Source organism: Salmo trutta, chromosome 20, assembly GCF_901001165.1.
Source record: "Salmo trutta chromosome 20, fSalTru1.1, whole genome shotgun sequence".
NCBI lineage: Eukaryota > Metazoa > Chordata > Actinopteri > Salmoniformes > Salmonidae > Salmo > Salmo trutta.
Genome location: NC_042976.1, coordinates 41,193,449 through 41,218,628, shown reverse-complemented (window position 1 = coordinate 41,218,628; position 25,180 = coordinate 41,193,449). Strand labels below are relative to the sequence as shown.

General features: G+C 40.6%; 1 protein-coding gene across 6 annotated transcripts in view; it reads left to right on the top strand.

Moving 5' to 3' along the window:
* The window catches only part of LOC115156074 (protein TANC1), a 179,305-nt gene that overhangs the window by 8,928 nt on the left and 145,197 nt on the right, over positions 1-25,180 (top strand). For all 6 annotated transcript variants that reach the window (XM_029703330.1, XM_029703329.1, XM_029703327.1 and 3 more), the window contains exon 2: positions 23,970-24,062. In XM_029703330.1, the coding sequence (XP_029559190.1) occupies positions 24,002-24,062 (61 nt within the window). In that variant the 5' untranslated portion in view covers positions 23,970-24,001. The remainder of the gene's footprint in view (positions 1-23,969; positions 24,063-25,180) is intronic.

The window sequence follows — 25,180 nt, the reverse complement described above, 5'->3', positions numbered from 1 at the left end:
CGAAGGACAAAATTACAGCTATTTAAGTATTTTTTATTGTTGTGGGGACACTAACTTTAGAACTTAAAAATATATACTTTAATGTTATATATATATATATTTGTTGTTTATCTCACATAATATAATTTCATAGTTTTCATTAAGGTGTCCGTAATAGCATAAATATTGCAAAAAGAAATGTAGACATTAATAAATGCATTTCTATAGCTTCCAAAATATTTTTTACAATGATGGGGAAGTGCCAAGATGGAGATGCGGTGGCTACAGAACAGCATCCCCCTTTCAGTCATCTAGTGTATATATAAATAATTGGCTGTAACTCTCAGGCCAACTGGTTCTTGAGAGAGGGTCACTCACAGTTAAAACAGTTTCAAGGTGATCATGACTGTGGTGGTTAATGCAGTGCACTCTTATGATATTCAAACATGTTTCCCTATAGCCTCTCACAACAGTTAGGCTACCTGCCATGAGAGAGTGCTGTGTTGTGGTCTTTTTCTTAGCGGTATATAGTCTATATTACTGTTTGTTCAGTGTGAGGTAGTCTAATAATAAACCTCTGCTGCTGTGGTGATGAGTGGCCATGAAGTCTTATCTGCAAACTGTCTGGGCTCAGGCTGAACACCTGCGGAATGTTTATCAGCCAAAACCCAGGAGTGATTTATTAGACGTACACATCTGCTTTAAACAAAGGAAACGGCTCTGAGTCCCTATGATGCCAATTCTATTAAATGTCTTACTGGCCTAGGAATCCCTACGAGAGAAACTCATGAAGTAAAACGGATGAAGATGCTATGTGTTAAGAAAAAGCCGGTAGACTTTAAACCTGGCAAGTTAATGTTTGACTCTAATCAAATAGCCTAGCAGGAAACCCCAAACTCCCTGCCAAATATCTGGCTACGGTCTGGATATGCTAAGTCTGACTCAGAGTTGTCTGTAAGCAGGGAAGGAACGAGATTCTGAGGAATAGTTGGTGCTGTCCAACTTTTTATAATCTCATAGACCAGTGGTCACCAACCGGTCGATCACGATCGACTTGCCGATCTCCAAGGCATTTCTAGTTGATCGCCAAACATTTCTATTAAAACCCAACGATAAAGCCTTGTGTTCCTATTTTCTTTGCTGCCCTGCGCGCCGGGTAGGCAAACTGTTGCCATTTCATGTGTCTGAAGGTACAAACTCTGCCTTCCCGGTGGACCTGGAGAGGAAATCAAGTGCACTATGCTACCACTGGCCAATCAGATTGCGCAGATGATCGAGTCTGCAGTAACATAGCAGGCATAAAAGAAAGATATGACAAAATTGATACTGTGAGATTTCAAAACTTTTAAAACCATGACTAGAGAGAACTGTCAACAAATACAGCAAAGAGATGCTGTTTTTATGAGTGAGTTCATGTTTAAGTTCTTACTCAGCACTGTCAACACTTTGTATTCAACACTTTTATAAGCCATAAAATGCACGTTCTTCCTATTTCCACTCAACGCTACAACAAGCGGTGCAGCTGTAGTGAATGAGTAGGAAAGTGTATCTATAGGCTTGCGTTGTTGTTATTATTAGCAGCTTGGGTCTTTTTTAATTTCAAGGAATATTTAACTTTCTCTGTTCATATGAGTAACAACATGAATTTGTGCATGAGGCAGAAATAAGGTGGTGCGACTCGAGTTTTGCCATCAGCTGGAAGACAGTGTCCCTTTTTGGTCAGTGTCAGTGGAGAATTGGGAGAGCGGAGGGATGTTGAGAGACGGACCCTCAGTCTGTTGCTCTCTCCCTCTGCAAATTATTTAAATGTATGCTCACTCAGCTGTGCCTCACTGGTAAAACAACAATGGGTCTATTACCGGTGTGATCATATAGCCTACCTCAAATTTTGAAATATAATTTTTTTAAATGTCCCGAACAACAATGCATTGACAGGTAAATTCAAGCAAAGCCAGTATGCGGTGATAATGTATTGGGCCTATAGCTTACTGCACAAACCTCATTGCTACAGTACTGTTTTTAATTGGTTAATGTTGCATAGGCTTACATTTTTTAAGTCATGTTAATAAAAAATCAGAGCGGTAGATCTCGGCATGCATTTTGACTCAGAAAGTGATCTTGACTCAGAAAAGGTTGGTGACCACTGACACATACAAACAAGGGAGTTTTTTCCTGTTTGGGAGTGTTCCTAGTCAGGTGAGGAGGAGGATTTAAGGAGTCTCCCTGATGTTCATTAAAAGAAACCAGATAAAGATTGTAAATAGATGTGGGCAGGCTGAGGCTGGCGAATGGTATCCTAACTCATAGCTAGCTATCATCCTCTCAATCAGGTCAGTTTACAAGATCAAGATGGGGGAACTAGGCCTTTGTGAGCTCACTGCTGATATTTGAGGGATATATTTTTTTGAAACACTTTGGCTTCTCACGGAGAGAGATGATAATATCTGATGTGAAATGTGTTTTCCTATGGAGGCCATCATGTTATGTGTATAGGGCAGTGGTTTACAACGGGTGTGCTGCGGCACACTGGTGTGTCTTGAGGAACTCTCAGGTGTGCTGCAAAATATATTCTAATCTTGATTATTTATTTGAACACTCACTTATAAACGTGACCAGTGGAATGCACATTAAATTTTGACTTGGGGCACCAGATAATATATTGAATAGAACATGGTTACATCTGAATCGTTGTCTGGATGCTGTTGTTCCATTTGTATCATTTGAGGGGCAGGCATCATTAGCAAAATAATTTGTATCGTTTTACTTTTCCTTTGAGAACCATTAGCACAGGGGCAATTTCGCAATAACAAAGTGACGCTGAGACTCACTTTTTTACTTTAAAATGTATGCCAAGCAAAAACCACTGAACATTTTACTAAAACACATTTAGTTGAGGAACAGTGCAGATGAAAAGTTTAATAACAGAACGACAGTAAAATCTTGCTCTATTTTGGTTATTGAACTACAGTAAGTGAAATGAATCAACACCCGGTAACAGAATGATGGTAACATAATGACATGGGTCCTTGATTGTTATCAGTAAAAACACTTTAACTAATTGGTAGGTCTAGGCCTACCTTTTAGTTATTTCTGTGAACTTTCATAACCCTCCCTCATGAGGGAGAGAAATGAGAAAATATCTTAAATAGAGGTTGACCGATTAATCGGCATTACTGATTAATTAGGGCCCATTTCAAGTTTTCATAACAATCGGTAATCGGCATGTTTGGATGCCGATTATGGCCGATTATATTGCATTCCACGAGGAAACTGCGTGGCAGGCTGACCACCTGTTACGTGAGTGCAGCAAGGAGCCAAGGTAAGTTGCTAGCTAGCATTAAACTTATCTTATAAAAAACAATCTTAACATAATCACTAGTTAACTACACATGGTTGATGATATTACTAGGTTAACTAGCTTGTCCTACGTTGCATATAATCAATGCGGTGCCTGTTAATTTATCATTGAATCACCGCCTACTTCGCCAAACGGGTGAGGATTTAACAAAATGCATTCACGAAAAAAGGGCAATCGTTGCACGGATGTACCTAACCATAAACATCAATGCCTTTCTTAAAATCAATACACAGAAGTATATCTTTTAAACCTGCATATTTCATTAAAATAAATTCATGTTAGCAGGCAGTATTAACTAGGGAAATTGTGTCACTTCTCTTGCGTTCATTGCACGCAGTATCAGGTTATATGCAACAGTTTGGGCCGCCTGGCTCGTTGCAAACTAATTTGCCAGAATTTTACATCATTATGACATAACATTGAGGGTTGTGCAATGTAACAGCAATATTTAGACTTATGGATGCCACCCGTTTGATCAAATACGTAACGGTTCCGTATTTCACTGAAAGAATAAACGTTTTGTTTTCGAAATGATAGTTTCCGGATTTGACCATATTAATGACCAACGGCTCGTATTTCTGTGTTTATTATATTACAATTAAGTCTATGATTTGATAGAGCAATCTGACTGAGCGGTGGTAGGCGGCAGCAAGCTCGTAAGCACTCATTCAAACTTTACTGCGTTTGCCAGCAGCTCTTAGCAATGCTTGCTTCACAGCGCTGTTTATGACTTCAAGCCTATCAACTCCTGAGATTAGGCTGGCAATACTAAAGTGCTTATTAGAACATCTAATAGTCAAAGGTATATGAAATACAAATGGTATAGAGAGAAATAGTCGACACGTCATCATTCCTATTATAACTACAACCTAAAACCTTTTAACTGGGAATATTGAAGAACTGGGAATATTGAACCACCAGCTTTCATATGTTCTCATGTTCTGAGCAAGGAACTTAAACGTTAGCTTTTTTACATGGCATATATTGCACTTTTACTTTCTTCTCCAACACTGTGTTTTTGCATTATTTAAACCAAATTGAGCATGTTTCGTTATTTATTTGAGACTAAATAGATTTTCTTTATGTATTATATTAAGTTAAAATAAGTGTTCATTGTTCATTCAGTATTGTTGTAATTGTCATTATTACAAATATATATATAAAAATTGTCCGACTAATGGGTATTGGGTTGTTTTGGCCCTCCAATAATCGGTATCGTATTGGCGTTGAAAAATCATAATCGGTTGACCTCTAATCTAAAAGATATGTGAGTTTTTGGTAACAGAATGACAAGACACTAGGGAATATTTCTTAAACTTACAGAAGGCAAATTATTTCTGCAAAACTAAATATAAATGTTGATATATGTTGGCAGGGGCCTTTTCTATTAATTAATATTAATGTCTTTTGACAGATTTCTAATACCTTTTAATACTTTTTCTAGTAGATGTTTTTTAAGAACTGATCTGTGTGACCAGAAATCAAAGCCTATGCTTATTCACATTTTTAGGATTGAAAATTGTTGAAAAAGATATCAATGCCATCATTTCCCAAGGGTATACTCTAAGCTTTCATTTGGCACCAAATTTAATATGCTCCTATAAACTTCACATGTTGGTGCTCATGGGTCCTAGCTAGCTAGGTAACTAGTACAACACTCGGTAGCTAGTTAACACTTATCTAGTACACACTAGCTATCTAGTACACACTAGCTATCTAGTACAACACTAGCTAGCTAGCTAGTACAGCACTAGCTAGCTAGTACACGCTAGGTAGCTAGTACAACACTAGCTAGCTAGTAGACACGTATCTAGTACACACTAGCTAGCTAGTACAAAGCTAGTACAGCATTAGCTAGCTAGTACATGCTAGCTAGCTAGGTAACTAGTACAATACTCACTAGCTAGTAATTACTTATCTAGTACACACTAGCTAGCTAGTACAACACTAGCTAGTACACACTAGCTAGCTAGCTAACTAGTACAACACTCACTAGCTAGCTAGTACAGCTAGCTCCATCCAATGTGAAGATGATGTACGCCATAATAAAATACGTCACGTGTACGTGTGTACGCGGCATTAGCTGTACCACAGCTTCTGCCATAGAAACAAACATAGCATGGCTTTGTGTCCATGGTTTTACCTTTACATTGCAGAAACTGCTCGTCTGTAGACCAAACCTTTCAAACTAAAGACCTATTTTACTTGAGAAAAAAAGAAATCTAGCACAATTCCTGGGACACTCTTAAAGGGGTATACACATGAATCATCGTGAGTAAGGAACTATGAAAATAATTCAAATAAACGTTTGACACAGAAAATGTATGATTTGCAGTATGGATTAGATGAGATGGAGGTCATTACCACTAAATAAATTGGGACATTTTTGGTGTGCCACAGAATATTTTTATTCCATCATGGTGTGCCACGGTTCAAAAAGGTTTGGGAACCACTGGTGTAGGGTAATGTTTTAACTTGGGTATGAGGTGAGGTATTTGGAAAGGGAGGGATGAGCAATGTCTTGTCTGCAAGTGTCTAAAGGGTAGGCAATAATAATAATAAAATAATAATAATAATAATACATTTATTCAACTTTTATAGCATCAGGTATAGACATAGACATGTCAGGTTGACTCAGATTCCACAGCTTCAAGAACAACTGTACATTCTAAGTAATGATCGCCTTCAAAAACATGTCTCAACTCTTCAACGCTGCTGGGAAGCTTGGATAGGGCATTAGGAACCGTTTCTCACACTCTTGACTTCTGACTAGGCAGTGGTATTTTGAGGGTGGAAGTTTATGCCCCCAAAATCACATTAGTAGTACCAGAATCAGCTTGCTCTCAAAATGACCTGAAAAAGTGTAACTGTCTGTTTAATAAAAGTTATCCTCCTGGGCAAAATAGCTGGCTAATGAGCAGATTAAACCTGTCATTTTTAATTTCAACAAAAATCATGTCTACAGACAGGAATTCCCTCGGTTCAATTATTTGTGTTATAGCCTAGCATAACAGTCCTAGCCTAAATCCTCCTATTACACCACCAGTTGTGATGGATGCATCCTATATGGTCATGTTATACCCTGTGTGCAACCTGGGGAGCAGAAAACGTTTGCACACAACTTGAATTAGCCTATGCAGGCATGAACATGGATGTTAAATCTCTCCGTGTGAGAGGATTGTGTAGGCTACTTCAAAAGTCTAACTACATTAACTTTCTTAACCCAAATGCTAGTATAGTATTAGTAGGACATTGGAAACAGATATGGCCATTAAAGAGTTAATTAACAACTTAATTCTTGCTGCCTTAAAGTAGAACTGGCAGCGTTTTAATTTCTTAGCACATATGAAACAAACAGACAATCATAATATCAATCAAAACTATCAAATTCACAGTTTATGCTTCAAAGCCAACGTTAGAAGAGGTTTTAAAAACAATATGTTATATTTGACTCAACATTCCATGACGTACAGTAAGGCATTGTTGGCAGAATAGATGGATGCAATTCAATGCATGATTAATATAATTCATCAATACATTTCTTGGTTGTCCAAAAAATATTGCTATCAGGTTTTAAATCAGAGCAGGCCTGGTACATTGTTTGCTGCCTCCACCCATTCGGAATGCACCATTTCAGTTTCAATGACTCAATATTTTGAACAAAAACGGATGACTGTATCTAAGGCTGGGAATGTCAATACAATTAAACTAGCAAGGGCAAAGATCACAAGTCAGTCATAGCGTGGCTAATAGTCTAGCGTACATGTGCCAAACACAAGGCCCGTGGGCCGAATAGGACACACAAGCGAGTATAAATGAGTCAACGGTTGAGTCATCTACTTTATGAAATTACAGCCTGATGCGCTTGCAGCTGTGAATTCAACTTCAATTGTGCTGCTTTAGTGTGTCCTGTTTACAGCACACAGCGGAGGGAAAGTGTAATGACACATGCCACAGTCCTATCTAGGCACCTAAAATTCAGACTGGCTTTGGTTTTTAAAGCTTGACAATGAATAACTAAAAAAGTAAACCTGCAACAAAACACCATACAAAGGAGAAACATGTAGGCCTATTACAGCAACATTTGAGCAGAAGCGTAAACTGGCTACTCATTTACAATACATTTTGATTGCGCCATACAGCAATGCTACATTCAACTGCACTTGTGATCCATGCAGTGCAAACAAATGAAAAACATGTTTTAAGTTTGTTATTTGGAGTTATTGAATACTTAGCAGAAAAGTATATTATTTATCTCTTCTTTTGTTTTAATATGTTAAAATGCTGTATACAGCATCCTATGTACATAAGTGGACATTGTAAAGGGCTATATTTTTATAATAAAACAATGGCCGGTTTGTGTCGCAGTTGCAAGTTGTTTTGTAAAAACAAATAGGTTATGTCTGGCCCGTGAATTCGTTGTGTTTTTTCAGTATGGCCCATACTCTTTTTGATTTTGACACCCCTGTGCCAGCATATCTATTTATGTAGCTAGCTATTTATTTAGCAAGCTAAAAAAACAGAGCCTAACGTTAGTTAGTTAGCTGCTGGGAGGATGTCATGTCATTGGAGGAGTGGGTGAGTGACCGACTTTTTCACCTCATATCGTTTTTCGGTGGCTACAGCTAGAGATGCCTGTGTCATTTGTTTAGCTAGCAAGAAGTGTGAATCGCTTAGCTAGCTAGCTAGCTAGCTATGCTGAACTTGAATGACTGTTATCCACACTTAGCATGTCTCTTAGTTGTCAGTCAAATGTATTTGGGATCGATCAAATGGGCGGGCGAGCAGGCAGGCAAGTAAGTTCCCATTCAGTTGTCAAAACGTGGGTTGGGACAAGCATGCATTGGCAGGCAAGCTGCAGAAGGACAAGCAGGCTAATATTCCACATCATTTCAGTGGAATTTTGACAGCCAACTAGCTTAAAAAGTTTGAGAGGGTTTGTCCACTTTCAATTGTACAGGAATAAAATAGTTGTGTTGTAAATTTCAGCCAGCCAAATACACCCTCTTCCCTCTCATATGGATAGAGAGCACAGCACTGGCTGTGGTTAAAGGTTTGGAGCCAGGATGTGAATGAATCATAGTGGAGTTTGACTGGTGGATTGGTTGTGTAAAAAAGGGTTGCTCATTGCCATTTCCTCATTTCATAACATAGGCATAGAATGTGAAGAGCAGACAGACTGCAGCCCATTCTTCCATACCTGCCACTTCATTTCCTCTTCCAGGGCTTAGGATTGTGTTGTTCACTTCTCAATGTTTCAGTGAGCTTTGAATTCAGCAAAGCCTTAGAATGGACAGTAATTTAACAGCCATTATCTTTAACCTGTCAAATATAGGCTGGAAATGTTAATTTGCCCAATCTCCCCCAAATTAAAATTCATTTCATAGAGGCATTTTTTACTGTTATTGGCAAAGTGTCAATTTTCTCAGATGACAGAAAGGTCAGAGCCTGCCTGGTGTGAATTTTGACTGTCACTATGACAACAGCTGCGGGGCGAATTTAGAGGAATCATTCATGTAGAGTCAGTGGATGAAAAGGCCGGGTCGATGGCCGTTACCAGGAAAGTAGTATATAGAAAACTGACCTCAGGCTGCAGGGGAAGTCATGCTGAAGGTTGCTCTCTTCATTGTCTGCCATCTCACAGAGCACAAAGCAGCTCCACACTCAACCAGGCCTGTGTGTCAATGGCACCAGCCCCGAAGGCAGTCAGGAAAACAATCCCACTTCCATTCTATATATAGTCCAGCTTCTCTGATGACCATCTTATAGATGGCCCTGGGTTTCCGTTAGGAAAATGCGGTGCCGGACAACGTGACCGGGAAGATTTAAATTTACCGGCCATTTGTTACTCGTTTCAGGAAACTAGGCGTATGCCACGGGTCACTACTTCACAGGAGAGCCATTTAAACTTAAACTTTTCTTTTTTAAATAAAAATACTTTTTTGGGCAGAAATGCCTTCTGGAACATGTGAACTTTCATGTGCCTTAATAACAGACTTGTGTGCCATCTGATAAATACAAATACAATTGTTAAATTATGAGCCTAGTTGGTTTAGCAACTTTCCCACTAGCCATGATTAGCTGAGATAATGAGTGGGCTGGACATGCCGAGAGATGAATTTCAGATTGGTCTGCCATATAGCACACTTTTGTCTATTTGAGCTGGTCAGTATGTGTTGGTAATCCTGTCTACACATACTGTAGAACTGCATAAGTGTTGCTCTCCACTTTCTGGAGGACCGAGTTTTGAAATCAGTGCAATTAGATTATGATAGCTAAGGAGATGGAGAAAACACCTGTCTCCGGATTACATCTTCAAACTAAGGGCAACCATGGCATCCGTGACAGGGACAGGCGTCCATCCATGATGTACAGTGAGGGGAAAAAGTATTTGATCCCCTGCTGATTTTGTATGTTTGCCCACTGACAAAGAAATGATCAGTCTATAATTTTAATGGTAGGTTTATTTGAACAGTGAGAGACAGAATAACAACAAAAAAATCCAGAAAAACGCATGCCAAAAATGTTATAAATTGATTTTCATTTTAATGAGGGAAATAAGTATTTGACCCCCTCTCAATCAGAAAGATTTCTGGCTCCCAGGTGTCTTTTATACAGGTAACGAGCTGGGATTAGGAGCACACTCTTAAAGGGAGTGCTCCTAATCTCAGTTTGTTGCCTGTATAAAAGACACCTGTCCACAGAAGCAATCAATCAATCAGATTCCAAACTCTCCACCATGGCCAAGACCAAGACCAAAGAGCTCTCCAAGGATGTCAGGGACAAGATTGTATACCTACAAAAGGCTGGAATGGGCTACAAGACCATCGCCAAGCAGCTTTGTGAGAAGGTGACAACAGTTGGTGCGATTATTCGCAAATGGAAGAAACACCAAAGAACTGTCAATCTCCCTCGGCCTGGGGCTCCATGCAAGATCTCACCTCGTGGAGTTGCAATGATCATGAGAACGGTGAGGAATCAGCCCAGAACTACACGGGAGGATCTTGTCAATGATCTCAAGGCAGCTGGGACCATAGTCACCAAGAAAACAATTGGTAACACACTACGCCGTGAAGGACTGAAATCCTGCAGTGCCCGCAAGGTCCCCCTGCTCAAAAAAGCACATATACATGCCCGTCGGAAGTTTGCCAATGAACATCTGAATGATTCAGAGGACAACTGGGTGAAAGTGTTGTGGTCAGATGAGACCAAAATGGAGCTCTTTGGTATCAACTCAACTCGCCATGTATGCAGGAGGAGGAATGTCGCTTATGACCCTAAGAACACCATCCCCACCATCAAACATGGAGGTGGAAACATGCTTTGGGGGTGTTTTTCTGCTCAGGGGACAGGACAACTTCACCGCATCAAAGGAACGATGGACAGGGCCATGTACCATCAAATCTTGGGTGAGAACCTCCTTCCCTCAGCCAGGGCATTGAAAATGGGTCGTGGATGGGTATTCCAGCATGACAATGACCCAAAATACATGGCCACGGCAACAAAGGAGTGGCTCAAGAAGAAGCACATTAAGGTCCTGGAGTGGCCTAGCCAGTCTCCAGACCTTAATCCCATAGAAAATCTGTGGAGGGAGCTGAAGGTTCGAGTTGCCAAACGTCAGCCTCGAAACCTTAATGACTTGGAGAAGATCTGCAAAGAGGAGTGGGACAAAATCCCTCCTGAGATGTGTGCAAACCTGGTGGCCAACTACAAGAAATGTCTGACCTCTGTGATTGCCAACAAGGGTTTTGCCACCAAGTACTAAGTCATGTTTTGCAGAGGGGTCAAATACTTATTTCCCTCATTAAAATGCAAATCAATTTAATAACATTTTTGACATGCGGTTTTCTGGATTTTTTTGTTGTTATTCTGTCTCTCTGTCACGGTTGTCGTCGGTGAAAGAGGACCAAAATGCAGCAGGTACGTGTATGCTCATTTGGACTTTTATTTAACTATCAAAAGAACACTCCAAAACAACAAAACATGAAAAACGAACGAACAACAAAACAGTCTGGCAAAGCCTAGGGCTGAACACAGAACAATCACCCACAACATCAAACACACCCTCATATATGGGACTCTCAATCAAAGGCAGATAGACAACACCTGCCTTCAACTGAGAGTCCCAACCCCAATTAACCAGACATAGAAACAGACATACTAGACTAGACATAGAATACCAGAACACCAAACAGTACCCAAAAACCCCGGAATACTTAAACCAAATGCCCTTTAACAAAAACACACCACCCCGAACCACATAAAACAAATACCCTCTGTCACGTCCTGACCAAACTACAATACTAATTAACCCTATACTGGCCAGGACGTGACACTCTCATTGTTCAAATAAACCTACCATTAAAATTATAGACTGATCATTTCTTTGTCAGTGGGCAAACGTACAAAATCAGCAGGGGATCAAATACTTTTTTCCCTCACTGTATATGGCTAAGAAAAACTAGCTATCTCCATTTTAAGATGTTACCCGACAGAAAATCTTCATTTCAAGTTAAAGTGTAATTTTTGCTGGCTGACGTTAGCTGGCTGGCTGGCTCGCTAGATAACATCACATCTATGATCTTATTATTTGTCCCAGAACATGCAATGAAGCAGAAAATAAAATGTCACTTTAAAATATTTGCCAAAATGCAATTTGCTGGGAAACACCCTTGTAAACAGCACACCTGATGCGAGCGGTTCCATATTTGACGGCGATGAAGGTCTCTGAAATTTAGAAAGAGGAGGAATCTAAAGATGCAACAACTAGCATGGGTTGCTAATATGAGTAGGATTGTGCCTTTGGCTTCTGGGCAACGAAAGAGAAACCTCTTCCATTTTTACAATATTTGGATCTATCTGGGCTTGGAGCATACAGTGTCTATGTGAATGTGAATTCCAACTCCCTATTTTTATTTGACTGGTAGTCCCTGGGAATCACTGCGATACATAGCTGTGGCTATGGCTCTGGGGAGAGTGCTTGCTTTGTGGTGCCTCAGAATTTTTTTTGAATATTGAGTGTCTACCCCTCTATTCAGTGTGTGTCCACAAAGACCTGACAGCCACAGTAGGTCTTTGGCAACGCTGCTTTGATAGAGGCCCTTTTCAGGGGCTCTGCCTAAAGGAGATAATACCCAAGGTTGGTTGGTGGTCAACTCACTTATCAAACTGTGGGTTAGATAAATCTTGGTCCCTGGCCATGTTCTATGATGCATCCATGTATGCTCTGTTTTGAAGTTTTTCTTAAAGGTCACCATTATTTTCCTACCTAAAACGTATCAGTTTTTGATGTTGATTTTGTCCCTTTGCTCTCGTAAGGGGCACACGTTGATTTCATTAACTACTTAGGATCATATGTCAGAGGGAGATCTAAGGACACAGAATAGCCTGTATCCTAACTCTTACTACTCTCTACCTTTAAACCCAGGCAGTCTGCCCTTTAGATAATAATAGAACTCTGCATGCCTCAGAAATCCATCCCCTTCAAAAGTTAGGCCGAATGGCAATCAAGCTTAGAGCAAAGTTAAGTATCTAGGAGTAGCATCCCCTCCATCAGTTAATGTTAGTGTGGATCCACCTGGCTCTGAGCTAGGCTACAGTACAAAGGAATGTGTGGAATACAGTGATTGTAAAAATGTGCAGCCCATTTTCTTCTGAGTGCCGGTCTTGTAATCGCCGGCCGTGTCCAATGAGTTGATTGGATCAGTGTAATAAGAATCATGTGCGTTCGTATACATTCATAATGTGCTTCTCTGAGACAATATCCTGTTATTGTGCCATAACATAATCATAACATTGGAATGAGGTTAACTGAATTCATTACCTTGTCAATAGGCAATCTTTTGAAACATCTTAATAGCACTTGGCTGCACTAGTATGGACAACACAGTAACGTTTATGAATAGCCTACTGCCAGTGCAATTTTTCCTCATTTCATGTACCTCTATACCAAGTTCTCGATTAAATTGTCAAAAGGGGGCATGGTACCATGGGAATACAGTCTATACAGTCTATACAGTGTCTTCGGAAAGTATTCAGACCCCTTGACTTTTTCCACATTGTGTTGCGTTTTTTAAATGTTATTTATTTAACCTTTATTTAGCTTGGCAAGTCAGTTAAGAACAAAGTCTTATTTACAATGACGGCCTAGGAACAGTGGGTTAACTGCCTTGTTCACGGACAGAACAACAGATTTTTACCTTGTCAGCTCGGGGATTCAATCTAGCAACCTTTCGGTTACTGGCCCAATGCTCTAACCTTTAGGCTACCTGCCGCCAAGTGCTATTCCAAATTCCATTGCATTACAGCCTTATTCTAAAATGGATTAAATAAATAAAAATCCTCAGCAATCTAAACAGAATACCCCATAATGACAAAGTGAAAACAGGTTTTTAGAAATGTTTGCAAATGTATTAAAAATAAAAACAGAAATACATAAGTATTCAGACCCTTTTCTATTAGACTCAAAATTGATCATTGATCCATTGATCATCCTTGAGATGTTTTTACAACTTGATTGGAGTCCACCTGTGGTAAATTCCATTGATTAGACATTATTTGGAAAGGCACACACGTCTATATAAGGTCTCACGGTTGACAGTGCATGTCAGAGCAAAAATCAAGCCATGAGTTTGAAGGAATTGTCCGTAGCGCTCTGAGACAGCATTGTGTCAAGGCATAGATCTGGGGAAGGGTTCCAAAACATTTCTGCAGCATTGAAGGTACCCAAGAACAAAATTCTTAAATGGAAGAAGTTTGGAACCACCAAGACTCTTCCTAGACTTGGCCGCCCGGCCAAACTGAGCAATCGGGGGAGAAGGACCAATAACCTAATTGTCACACTGACAGAGCTCTAGAGTTCCTCTGTGGAGTTGGGAGAACCTTCCAGAAGGACAACCCTCTCTGCAGCTGAACGGAGCAAAGTACAGAGAGATCCTTGATGAAAACCTTCTCCAGAGTGCTAAGGACCTCAGACTGGGGCGAAAATTCACCTTCCAACAGGACAAGGACCCTAAGCACACAGCCAAGACAATGCAGGAGTGGCTTCGGGACAAGCCTCTGAATGTCCTTGAGTGGCCCAGCCAGAGCCCGGACTTGAACCCGATCTAACATTTCTGGAGAGACATGAAAATAGCTGTGCAGCAACACTCCCCATCCAACCTGACAGAGTTTGAGAGGATCTGCAGAGAGAAATGGGAGAACCTCCCCAAATACAGTTGTGCCAAGCTTGTAGAGTCATAATCAAGAAGACTCAAGGCTGTCATGGCTGCCAAAGGTGCTTCAACAAAGTACTGACTATAGCATCTGAATAGTTATGTAAATGTGATATTTCAGTTTTGGTTTTTAATACATATGCAAACATTTCTAAAAATCAGTTTTTGCTTGTCGTTATGGGGTATTGTGTGTAGATTGATGATGGTGGAAAAAAACAATTTAATCAATTTTAGAATAAGGCTGTAAAGTAACTAAATGTGGAAAAAGTCAAGGGGTCTGAATACTTTTCCGAATGCACTGTAAGTCAACAGGTTACATACATAGGCCAAAGTAAATGTCATTAGAGAGTGACGACCGAACCAGTATTGAGTGTACACTGTGTGGGGTTAACAGACAGAAGTCTGTTGGTTTGGCCCTTACAATATCAGGAAGGCATTCCTCATTTCCTTTTAGTTAAACTAGGACTTGTTTATTGTTCCTGCAGAGATGAGCAGTAAGCTCCCACACAGCAGCAGGCCTAGAGGTTGGAGAAGGGAGGAAGGGAGGGAGTCCAGGCCCATAGAGATGGAAGGCAGGCATCCTCCGTAATGTTCTCCCACTCTAGTGAAACCTGCTGCTCCGAATCACACTGCACAATATGGGACCAAGAGTAGTTTACCATAGTACTGCACTCTACTGTGGTGCTGTGAATCACAACAGTAGAGCTACAGTGCATTCAGAAAGAATTCAGACCCCTTCCCCTTTTCCACATTTTGTTACGTTACACCCTTAATCTAAATTGATGACATATTTTTCCTCATCAATCTACACACTATACCCCATAATGAAAAAGCAAAAACAGTTTTGGGGAAAAAAAAGAAATGTAAATATCACATGTACATAAGTATTCAGACCCTTTACTCAGTACTTTGTTGAAGCACCTTTGGCAGCGATTACAGCCTCGAGAGCTTGCCTGACAGAGCTTGAGAGGATCTGCAGAGAAGAATGGGAGAAACTCCCCAAATACAGGTGTGCTAAGCTTGTAGCGTCATACCTAAGAAAACTCGAGGCTGTAATTGCTGCCAAAGGTGCTTCAACAAAGTACTGAGTAAAGGGTCTGAATACTTATGTAAATAAGGTATTTCTGTTATATATTTTTAATGAATTTGCTAAAACAAAAAATTACTGTTTTCACTTTGTCATTATTGGGTATTCTGTGTAGATTGATGAGGGAAAAAAATATTGAATCCATTTCAGAATAAGGCTGTAACGTAATTTTGGGGGGAAAAAGTTAACCTTTTGGGGCTAGGGGGCAGTATTGACAATTTCGGAAATAATATGTGCCCATATTAAACTGCCTCCTACTCAAACTCAGTGTATCTATAAAATGGTGTAAAATAGTCATATGTTTGAGAAATTGAAGTTATAGCATTTATGAGGTATTTGTATTTCGCGCCACGCGATTCCACTGGCTGTTGACTAACTTGCGTCCCACCTCGCCCAGGGAGGTTAAGGGGTCTGAATACTTTATGAGTGCACTGTAAATGGAACCCTGTCCCTTACTCCATTTGATGCTTTGTGTGTGGAAGGTGTGATCGGCTTAGGCTATTAGAGGTTGGAAGTATTAGGCATCTTAAACATGCCCTTCCTGTTCACAGTTCTACAGCTGCACTATCGAGAACATCCTGACCCGTTGCATTACCGCCTGGTATAGCAACTGCTCGGCATCCAACCGTAAGGCGCTACAGATGGTAGTGCGTACGGCCCAGTACATCACTGGGGCCAAGCTTCCTGCCATCCAGGACCTACAGTTGAAATCGGAGTCATTAAAACTAGTTTTTCAACCACCCCACAAATTTCTTGTTAACAAACTATAGTTTTGGCATGTTGGTTAGGACATCTACTTTGTGCATAACACAAGTAATTTTTCCAACAATTGTTTACAGACAGATTACTTCACTTACAATTAACTGTATCACAATTCCAGTGGGTCAGAAGTTTACATACACTAAGTTGACTGTGCCTTTAAACAGCTTGGAAAATTACAGAAAATGATGTCATTGCTTTAGAAGCTTCTGATAGGCTAACTGACATCATTTGAGTCAATTAGAGGTGTACCTGTGGATGTATTTCAAACTCAGTGCCTGTTTGTTTGACACCATGGGAAAATCAAAAGAAATCAGCCAAGACCTCAGAAAAAAATGGTGGACCTCCACAAGTTTGGTACATCCTTGGGAGCAATTTCCAAACGCCTGAAGGTACCACATTCATCTGTACAAACAATAGTACGCAAGTATAAACACCATGGGACCATGCAGCCGTCATCTTTCGGATGGGACGTTAAACGCGTGTCCTGACTCGCTGAGCTCATTAAAGATCCCGTTGCACTTATTGTAAGAGTAGGGGTGTTAACCCCGGTGTCCTGGCTTAATTCCCAATCTGGCCCTCATACCATCACGGCCACCTAATCATCCCCAGCTTACAATTGGCTCATTCATCCCCCTCCTATCCCCTGAAACTATTCCCCAGGTCGTTGCTGTAAATGAGAATGTGTTCTCAGTCAACTTACCTGGTAAAATAACAGTAAAATAAATAAAATAAATGCCGCTGAGGAAGGAGATGCGTTCTGTCTCCTAGAGATGAACGTACTTTGGTGCAAAAAGTGCAAATCACTCCCAGAACAACAGCAAAGGACCTTGTGAAGATATATCTATATCCACAGTAAAACGAGTCCTATATCGACATAACCTGAAAGGCCGCTCAGCAAGGAAGAAGCCACTGCTCCAAAACCGCCATAAAAAAGCCAGACTACGGTTTGCAACTGCACATGGGGACAAAGATCGTACTTTTTGGAGAAATGTCCTCTGGTCTGATGAAACAAAAATAGAACTGTTTGGCCATAATGACCATCGTAATGTTTGGAGGAAAAAGGGGGAGGCTTGCAAGCCGAAGAACACCATCCCAACCGTGAAGCACGGGGGTGGCAGCATCATGTTGTGGGGGTGCTTTGCTGCAGGAGGGACTGGTGCACTTCACAAAATAGATGGCATCATGAGGATGGAAAATGATGTGGATATATTGAAGCAACATCTCAAGACATCAGTCAGGAAGTTAAAGCTTGGTCGCAAATGGTTCTTCCAAATGGACAATGACCCCAAGCATACTTCCAAAGTTGTTGCAAAATGGCTTAAGGACAACAATGTCAAGGTATTGGAGTGGCCATCACGAAGCCCTGACCTCAATCCTATAGAACATTTGTGGGCAGAACTGAAAAAGTATGTGCGAGTAAGGAGGCCTACAAACCTGACAAACCAGCTCTGTCAGGAGGAATGGGCCAAAATTCACCCAACTTATTGTGGGATGCTTATGGAAGGCTACCTGAAACGTTTGATACAAGTTAAACAATTTAAAGGCAATGCTACCAAATACTAATTGAGTGTATGTAAACTTCTGACCCACTGGGTTGTGATGAAAGAAATAAAAGCTGAAATAAATAATTCTCTCTCCTATTATTCTGACATTTCACATTCTTAAAATAAAGTGGTGATCCTAACTGACCTAAGACAGGGAATTTTTACTTGCATTAAATGTTAAGAATTGTGAAAAACTGAGTTTAAATGTATTTGGCAAATGTATGTAAATGTGTGTAAACTTCCGACTTCAACTGTATATACTAGGCGGTGTCAGAAGAAAGCCCAAAAAATGGTCAAAGACTCCGGTCACCCAATTCATAGACTGTTCTCTCTGCTACCGCATGGCAAGCGGTACCGGAGCACCAGGCCTAGGTCCATAAGGCTCCTTAACAGCTTCTACCCCCAAACCATAAGACTGCTGAACAATTAATCAAATGGCCACCCAGAATATTTACATTGACACCCCCCCCTCAACTTTGTTTTTACACTGCTGCTACGGCTGTTTGTTATCTATGCATAGTCGCTTTACCCCTACCTACATGTACAAATGACCTCTACTAACCTGTACCCCCGCACATTGACTCGGTACCATAACCCCTTGTATATAGCCTAGTTATTGTTATTTTATTGTATTACTTTTTATTAAAAAATGTACTTTAGTTTATTTAGTAAATATTTTCTTAACTCTATTTCTTGAACTGCATTGTTGGTTAAGAGCTTGTAAGCGTTTCACAGTAAGGTCTACGCCTATTGTATTCGGGGTGCATGTGACAAAAACATTTGATTTGATCAGAACAGATAGTTGAAATCTGATCACATTGATTTAGCAATATAATTTGGTGGATGGTTTTATTTGACATATTTAGTGTGGACACTCAAGGCAGCTCCCCACACCTCTCTGATTCAGAGGGGTTGGGTTAAATGCAGAAGACACATTTCAGTTGAATACATTCAGTTGGACAACTGACTATGTATCCCCCTTTCTCTTTCCTTGAGAGTGGTGTCACGGACAGGGTGTGCTATTATCAACCCTGAAGCAATTAGGGTTAAGTGCCTTGCTCAAGGGCACATCGACAGATTTTTTACCATGATCGGGGATTTGAATAAGCGACCTTTCGGGGACTGGCCCAAAGCTCGAACTACAAGGCTACCTGCTGCCCTAAACATGGGTAACGCACCAGGAATAATGACCTAGCTAGAGAAAGCGTTGTCTGTGGACAGTCAGCACACAGACAGACATGGAAAACAGATCTGTCTGAAAAAGTGTGACTCTGCAAAGTGCCCCAATGCATCAGGATGACTGTAGTCCTTTGTGACGAATCTCCTGACTGAAGCACTAATCCACTCTTTTGTAGCACCATTATTAGTGGTCTTCCTGTCTTGCAAAAGGGGGATAGAAATGCCACAAGTTAACAATTGCTGAAAATTGCAGAGGACGTACCATAGGACTGAGTGGAATGTTTCCCATTCTCTCTCTCTCTCTCTCTCTCTCTCTCTCTCTCTCTCTCTCTCTCTCTCTCTCTCTCTCTCTCTCTCTCTCTCTCTCTCTCTGACTATCTATCTGTCTTTGTGAATTGTGGATTAAGTCGTCAAAGCACAGTTGTCGACACTTACACGGTTACATGCACAAATGCGATTATTGTGGATAGTCAGGTTAATATGATAGTTCAGTTAAAACGTTTACATTCTTTGCAAGAAGAACGATTTCCCTAATAAGCCTATTTTCATGGACACATCTGAAATCAGGCTACGATGGGACGTTCTACCACAGTGACCATGTTACTTTTTGTTACTTGGCCTTCTGCCATAATCAGTTCAATATTGAATTATTAGTGTACATGTCAACGTCCTCAATGTGTTGACAGTTGACAGTTCACTGAGGCTCTCATATGTGCCACTATCTAGGTTTCAAGATTAGATTTCTGATGTTTGATGACGAAACATCTTTAGTAGATGCAGGCTTTGTCTTTGTTTACATACACTGAGTATTCCTAATATTGAGTTGCACCCCCCCCTTTTGCCCTCAGAACAGCTTCAATTTGTCAGGGCATGGACTCTGGAAGGTGTCGAAAGCGTTCCACAGGGATGCTGGCTCATGTTGACTCCAATGCTTCCTACAGTTGTGTCAAGTTGGCTGGATGTCCTTTGGGTGGTGGACCATTTTTGATACACACAGAAATGTTTGATCGTGAAAAACCCAGCAGCGTTACAGTTCTTGACACAAACCGGTGCACCTGGTACCTACTACCATACTCCATTCAAAGGCACTTCAATATTTTGTCTTGCCCATTCACCCTCTGAATAATACACATACACAGTCCATGTCTCAATTGTCTCAAGGTTTAAAAATCCTTCTTTTACCTGTCTCCTCCCCTTCATCTCGGGGGCTCCAGAGTGGCGCAGTGGTCTAGGTGCTTGAGGTGTCACTACAGACAGCAGAGGTTGACTGATTAATCGGCATGGCTGACTAATTAGGGCCGATTTCAAGTTTTCATAACAATCGGTAATCAGCATTTTTGGACGCCGATTATGGCCGATTACATTGCACTCCACTAGGAGACTGCATGGCAGGCTGACCACCTGTTACGTGAGTGCAGCAAGGAGCCAAGGTAAGTTGCTAGCTAGCATTAAACTTATCTTATAAAAACAATCAATCTTAACATAATCACTAGTTAACTACACATGGTTGATGATATTACTAGTTTATCTAGCTTGTCCTGCATTGCAAATAATCAATGCAGTGCCTGTTAATTTATCATCGAATCACAGCCTACTTCGCCAAACGGGTGATGATTTAACAAAACGCATTCGCGAAAAAATCACTGTCGTTGCATCAATGTACCTAACCATAAACATCAATGCCTTTCTTAAAATCAATACTCAAGTATATTGTTTTTAACCTGCATATTTAGTTAAAAGAAATGAATGTTAGCAGGCAATATTAACTAGGTAGATCGTGTCACTACTCGTGCGTTCTGTGCAAGCAGAGTCAGGGTATTGCAGCAGTTTGGGCCGCCTGGCTCGTTCCGAACTGTGTGAAGACCATTTCTTCCAAACAAAGACCATCATTAATTTGCCAGAATTTTACATAATTATGACATAACATTGAAAGTTGTGCAATGTAACAGCAATATTTAGACTTAGGGATGCCACCCGTTCGATAAAATACGGAACGGTTCCGTATTTCACTGAAAGAATAAACGTTTTGTTTTCTAAATGATAGTTTCCGGATTTGACCATATTAATGACCTAAGGCTCGTATTTCTGTGTGTTTTATTATATTATAATTATGTCTAGGATTTGATATTTGATAGAGCAGTCTGACTGAGCGGTGGTGTTAAGCATTCATTCAAACAGCACTTTCCTGCGTTTGCCAGCAGCTCTTCATAATGCTTGAAGCACTGAGCTGTTTATGACTTCAAGCCTATCAATTCCCGAGATTAGGCTGGCAATACTATAGTGCCTATAAGAACATCCAACAGTCAAAGGTATATGAAATACAAATGGTAGAGAGAGAAATAGTCCTATAATTCCTATAATAACTACAACCTAAAACTTCTTAACTGGGAATATTAAAGACTCATGTTAAAAGGAACCACCAGCTTTCATATGTTCTCATGTTCTGAGCAAGGAACTTAAACCTTAGCTTTTTTACATGGCACATATTGCACTTTTACTTTCTTCTCCAACATTTTGGTTTTGCATTATTTAAACCAAATTGAACATGTTTCATTATTTATTTGAGACTAAATAGATTTTTATTGATGTATTATATTAAGTAAAAATAAAAGTGTCCATTCAGTATTGTTGTAATTGTCATTATTACAAATATCAAAAAATCGTCCAATTAATCGGTATCGGCTTTTTTTGTCCCCCCAATAAGCAGCATCGGTATCGGCGTCGACAAATCATAATCGGCCGACCTCTAACAGACACCCTGGTTCAAATCCAGGCTGTATCACAACCGGCCATGATTGGGAGTCCCAGCGTCATCTGGGTTTGGCCATTGTAGGCTGTCATTGTAAATAAGAACCCCCTTTCTACAGAGGGTTCTACATAGAACCCAAAAGGATTCTACCTCGAACCCAAAAGGTTTCTACCTGGAACCAAAAAGGGTTCTCCTCTGGGGACAGCTGAAGAAACCTTTTGGAACTCTTTTTTCTAAGAGTGTAGCTTTCACCTGGTCAGTCTATGTCATGGAAAGAGCAGGTGTTTTTAATGTTTTGTATACTCAGTGTATAGGCCTAAACACATTACTGAACTGGAATAGAGTTCTAGAACTAGAGCTCTAGAGTCCTAACTGGAATAGAGCTTTAGAGAAAGTGTTTTTTAATACTGTACAGATCTATTTAGGCCAGCTACATTCTTTTCAGATCCACCGTGAACAGGTTTAGCTCTGGGCAGGTGAATGAAATGGCCCTAATGTAATCACAGCAGGAGATGTTTTCTATGGCCTGTCTTGTAACATGTCATAAGCTTTTTTGCCAGACTGGGAGGTGGAGACTAGGGTTGCGTCCCAATTGTCACCCTATTCAGTGCAATTCTATTGACCAGGGCCCACATGGTATAGGGTGCAGTTTGGGACACAGTAGATTACAGCTGTCACTTTCATTTCAAGAGCCCATGTGCTTCTCAAGTTGTTTATGGTGCTGGGTGTGAGTTGGATGGGGGTGGTACGATTGTCTCCAAACAGGATGTGGTTAGCACAGACCTCCCTGTCCATTACTCTGGGTGGGGTCAAGCCTGTAAGTGATGGACCTTTATTAGTAACCAAGGGTTATGAATGTGTGTTTGAAGGTGAGTGTGCGCTCCCCTTGGCCTCACCAATCCTTTGTCTCTGGTATTGGTGTTCTGGCCTTGTCCATTTTGTTCGTCTAGACAGATTTAAGCAAATCCCAGTTTATGCCTACCCAATATGATTTCAGATGGACAATGCAGTCCCATTGTGCCCTGGGAAAAAAAATATTGAATGAAAAGGATTATTTATTATGTCTGTTGTGAAGGACCCTAGGAAGAGTAGGCCTAGCTGTAGCTTCAGTAACAGCTAATGGGGATCCTAATAAAAACTAGATACTCATCCACCCCCATCAGTCAGTCAAAAGAGGGCCAGTGCACACCACCTCATCTGAGGGCTTGGATCAAAGCATCTCGGTAGACCTCTCCATGCTAATGAAAAACAATTGTTTTTTCCTCCACAGCTCCAGGAGCCAGTGGATGTCTTAGTGGAGCTTACAACTAAGGGCCCACATTCTGGGTCCTTGTAGCCTGTGTCCTGTGTGCGAAAAGACACCCTTAATTGGCAGGGCCTCCGTTCCCTGTCTCCATGGTGAATAATGTGCTGGTTCTATAAGTAGAGTGCCAAATTCAGCAGCATGTATTCAGCTATTAGGAAGTGGAGAGTGAAGGAAAGCAATTTATGAGGTGTTGACAATAATCATGGTTGCTAATAGTTTGGGCTCTAATTTGGGCTGCATTGCATTGTGTATCAGGTGAGAAAATTGTCAACCAGAAAATGGCCAACCAGAACAGTAGGCTAACATTCCTGTTAGTTACTCAGTAATAGATGTTTGCATAGCATAACAAAAATGCAACTCACCAAGGCCTTTGTACTAAATCTAAATTAGGTCTACTTCAAGTTACCAGCATATGTGCCTCTTGACTCAAGATTCTAAAGAGTCAGCGAATATCCAAGCTTTAGAAATATTGTGAAAAGTGAGCGTGAAGGCCCAAGTTCAGCCACGTAGCATCAATTAGATGTGGAATGTGGAGAATCTGACAGATTGTTTTCCTGCATAGCAAGAGAGCAGACCTTGTCCGTTCTGTTTAAATATTAGAGCATTCTTTCCCCGGCCGGCCCTCTAGAGATGACCTGCCGGCTTGGGAACGCTGTGGGAAAACTCCCAGCGGAGTGTCAGGAGAGGAGGGTATGAAATGCGGGTTGCGTTATCGTCAGCTTGTAAAGTTTCTGTTGACTCACTCACTCACTCTCTGCCTGTCCTGCTCTCAAAATGGTTGTGTTTTTGCAGGGGGAGAGCGAGAGGATTCCAAGAATCGGATCATGTTCAAGGCAGTGCTGAAGAAGAACAGAGACGGAGGGAAGGGGAGCAAGAAGGAGCCAGGTATGTGGAGTATGGTTGACTGCTGCAAGGTCACTTTGACCAATGTGCAACAACATGTTACCCTCAGGCTGCCTTCACACACAGACCTGCCACAACTTGTCTCCATTATTTATATGTTTTAATGGGCATCTATTAATTGTTTAGTCCTACTTTTTATACAGAATGACAAAGGATGTGATTGGAAGTTCGCTGGCGATATACAAAGGGTTGATCATAATAGGCTTACTGTACAATTAGATTTAAAAAAACAGATAAAAATAGTCTTTATGGAACAGTGGGGACTGTGAAGCAATGCAAGCATAGGCACATACACATGCGTACACACACAATAACATACGCACTATACACACACACGTACATTTGTGTTGTAGATATGTGGTTCTAGAGTAGGGGCCTGAGGGCATGCACTTAATGTGTTGTGAAATCTGTTGAGAATGTATTGTAATGTTTTTAAAATGGTATACCTGCCTTACCTTAATTCTGCTGGATCCCAGACAGTAAAATTAAAAGTGTTAATTTAACTCCTATAGAGTTGAATTAAACACTGTTTCAGATAACATTTGGTCTCAGTCTACATTGTGTTAAAGTTACTCTACAGGTAGTGTCACATTTTCAGAGTTAATTTGACTCAAAATGATGTTAAAATTTCTCTGAATTGAGTTGAATTTACACTGCAATGACTGCATAATTTTACACTCCGATTTAATCCCAACACTAGTGCTCATTGACTCCTCATAGTGTTGAAAATACTCATCCTGGGTTAAAATAAATCAACAGTGTAATTTTTACACACCCTTTTTTACTGTGCAGGAAGAGTAGCTGCTAATGGGGATTCATAATACATACAAATACAGATACGTAGTAATGAGTTAAATTTGTAACCTGAAGTTCTGAGATAGAAATATGCACACAGAGTTGAGAAGAAAGCACACAAATATGGCTCATGCCTTTCATCACTGTTCACAAAAATGTCATCATCTGAGCCAACATTTGTAGCAAGCAAGCAGTTTGAACATATATGGTCATAAACTGGTGTCACTGTCACTGTCGTTGACCATTTTTCTTTAGTGAGTCATTTTCTTGGTGCTCTCAGGGTATACACACACACACACACACAC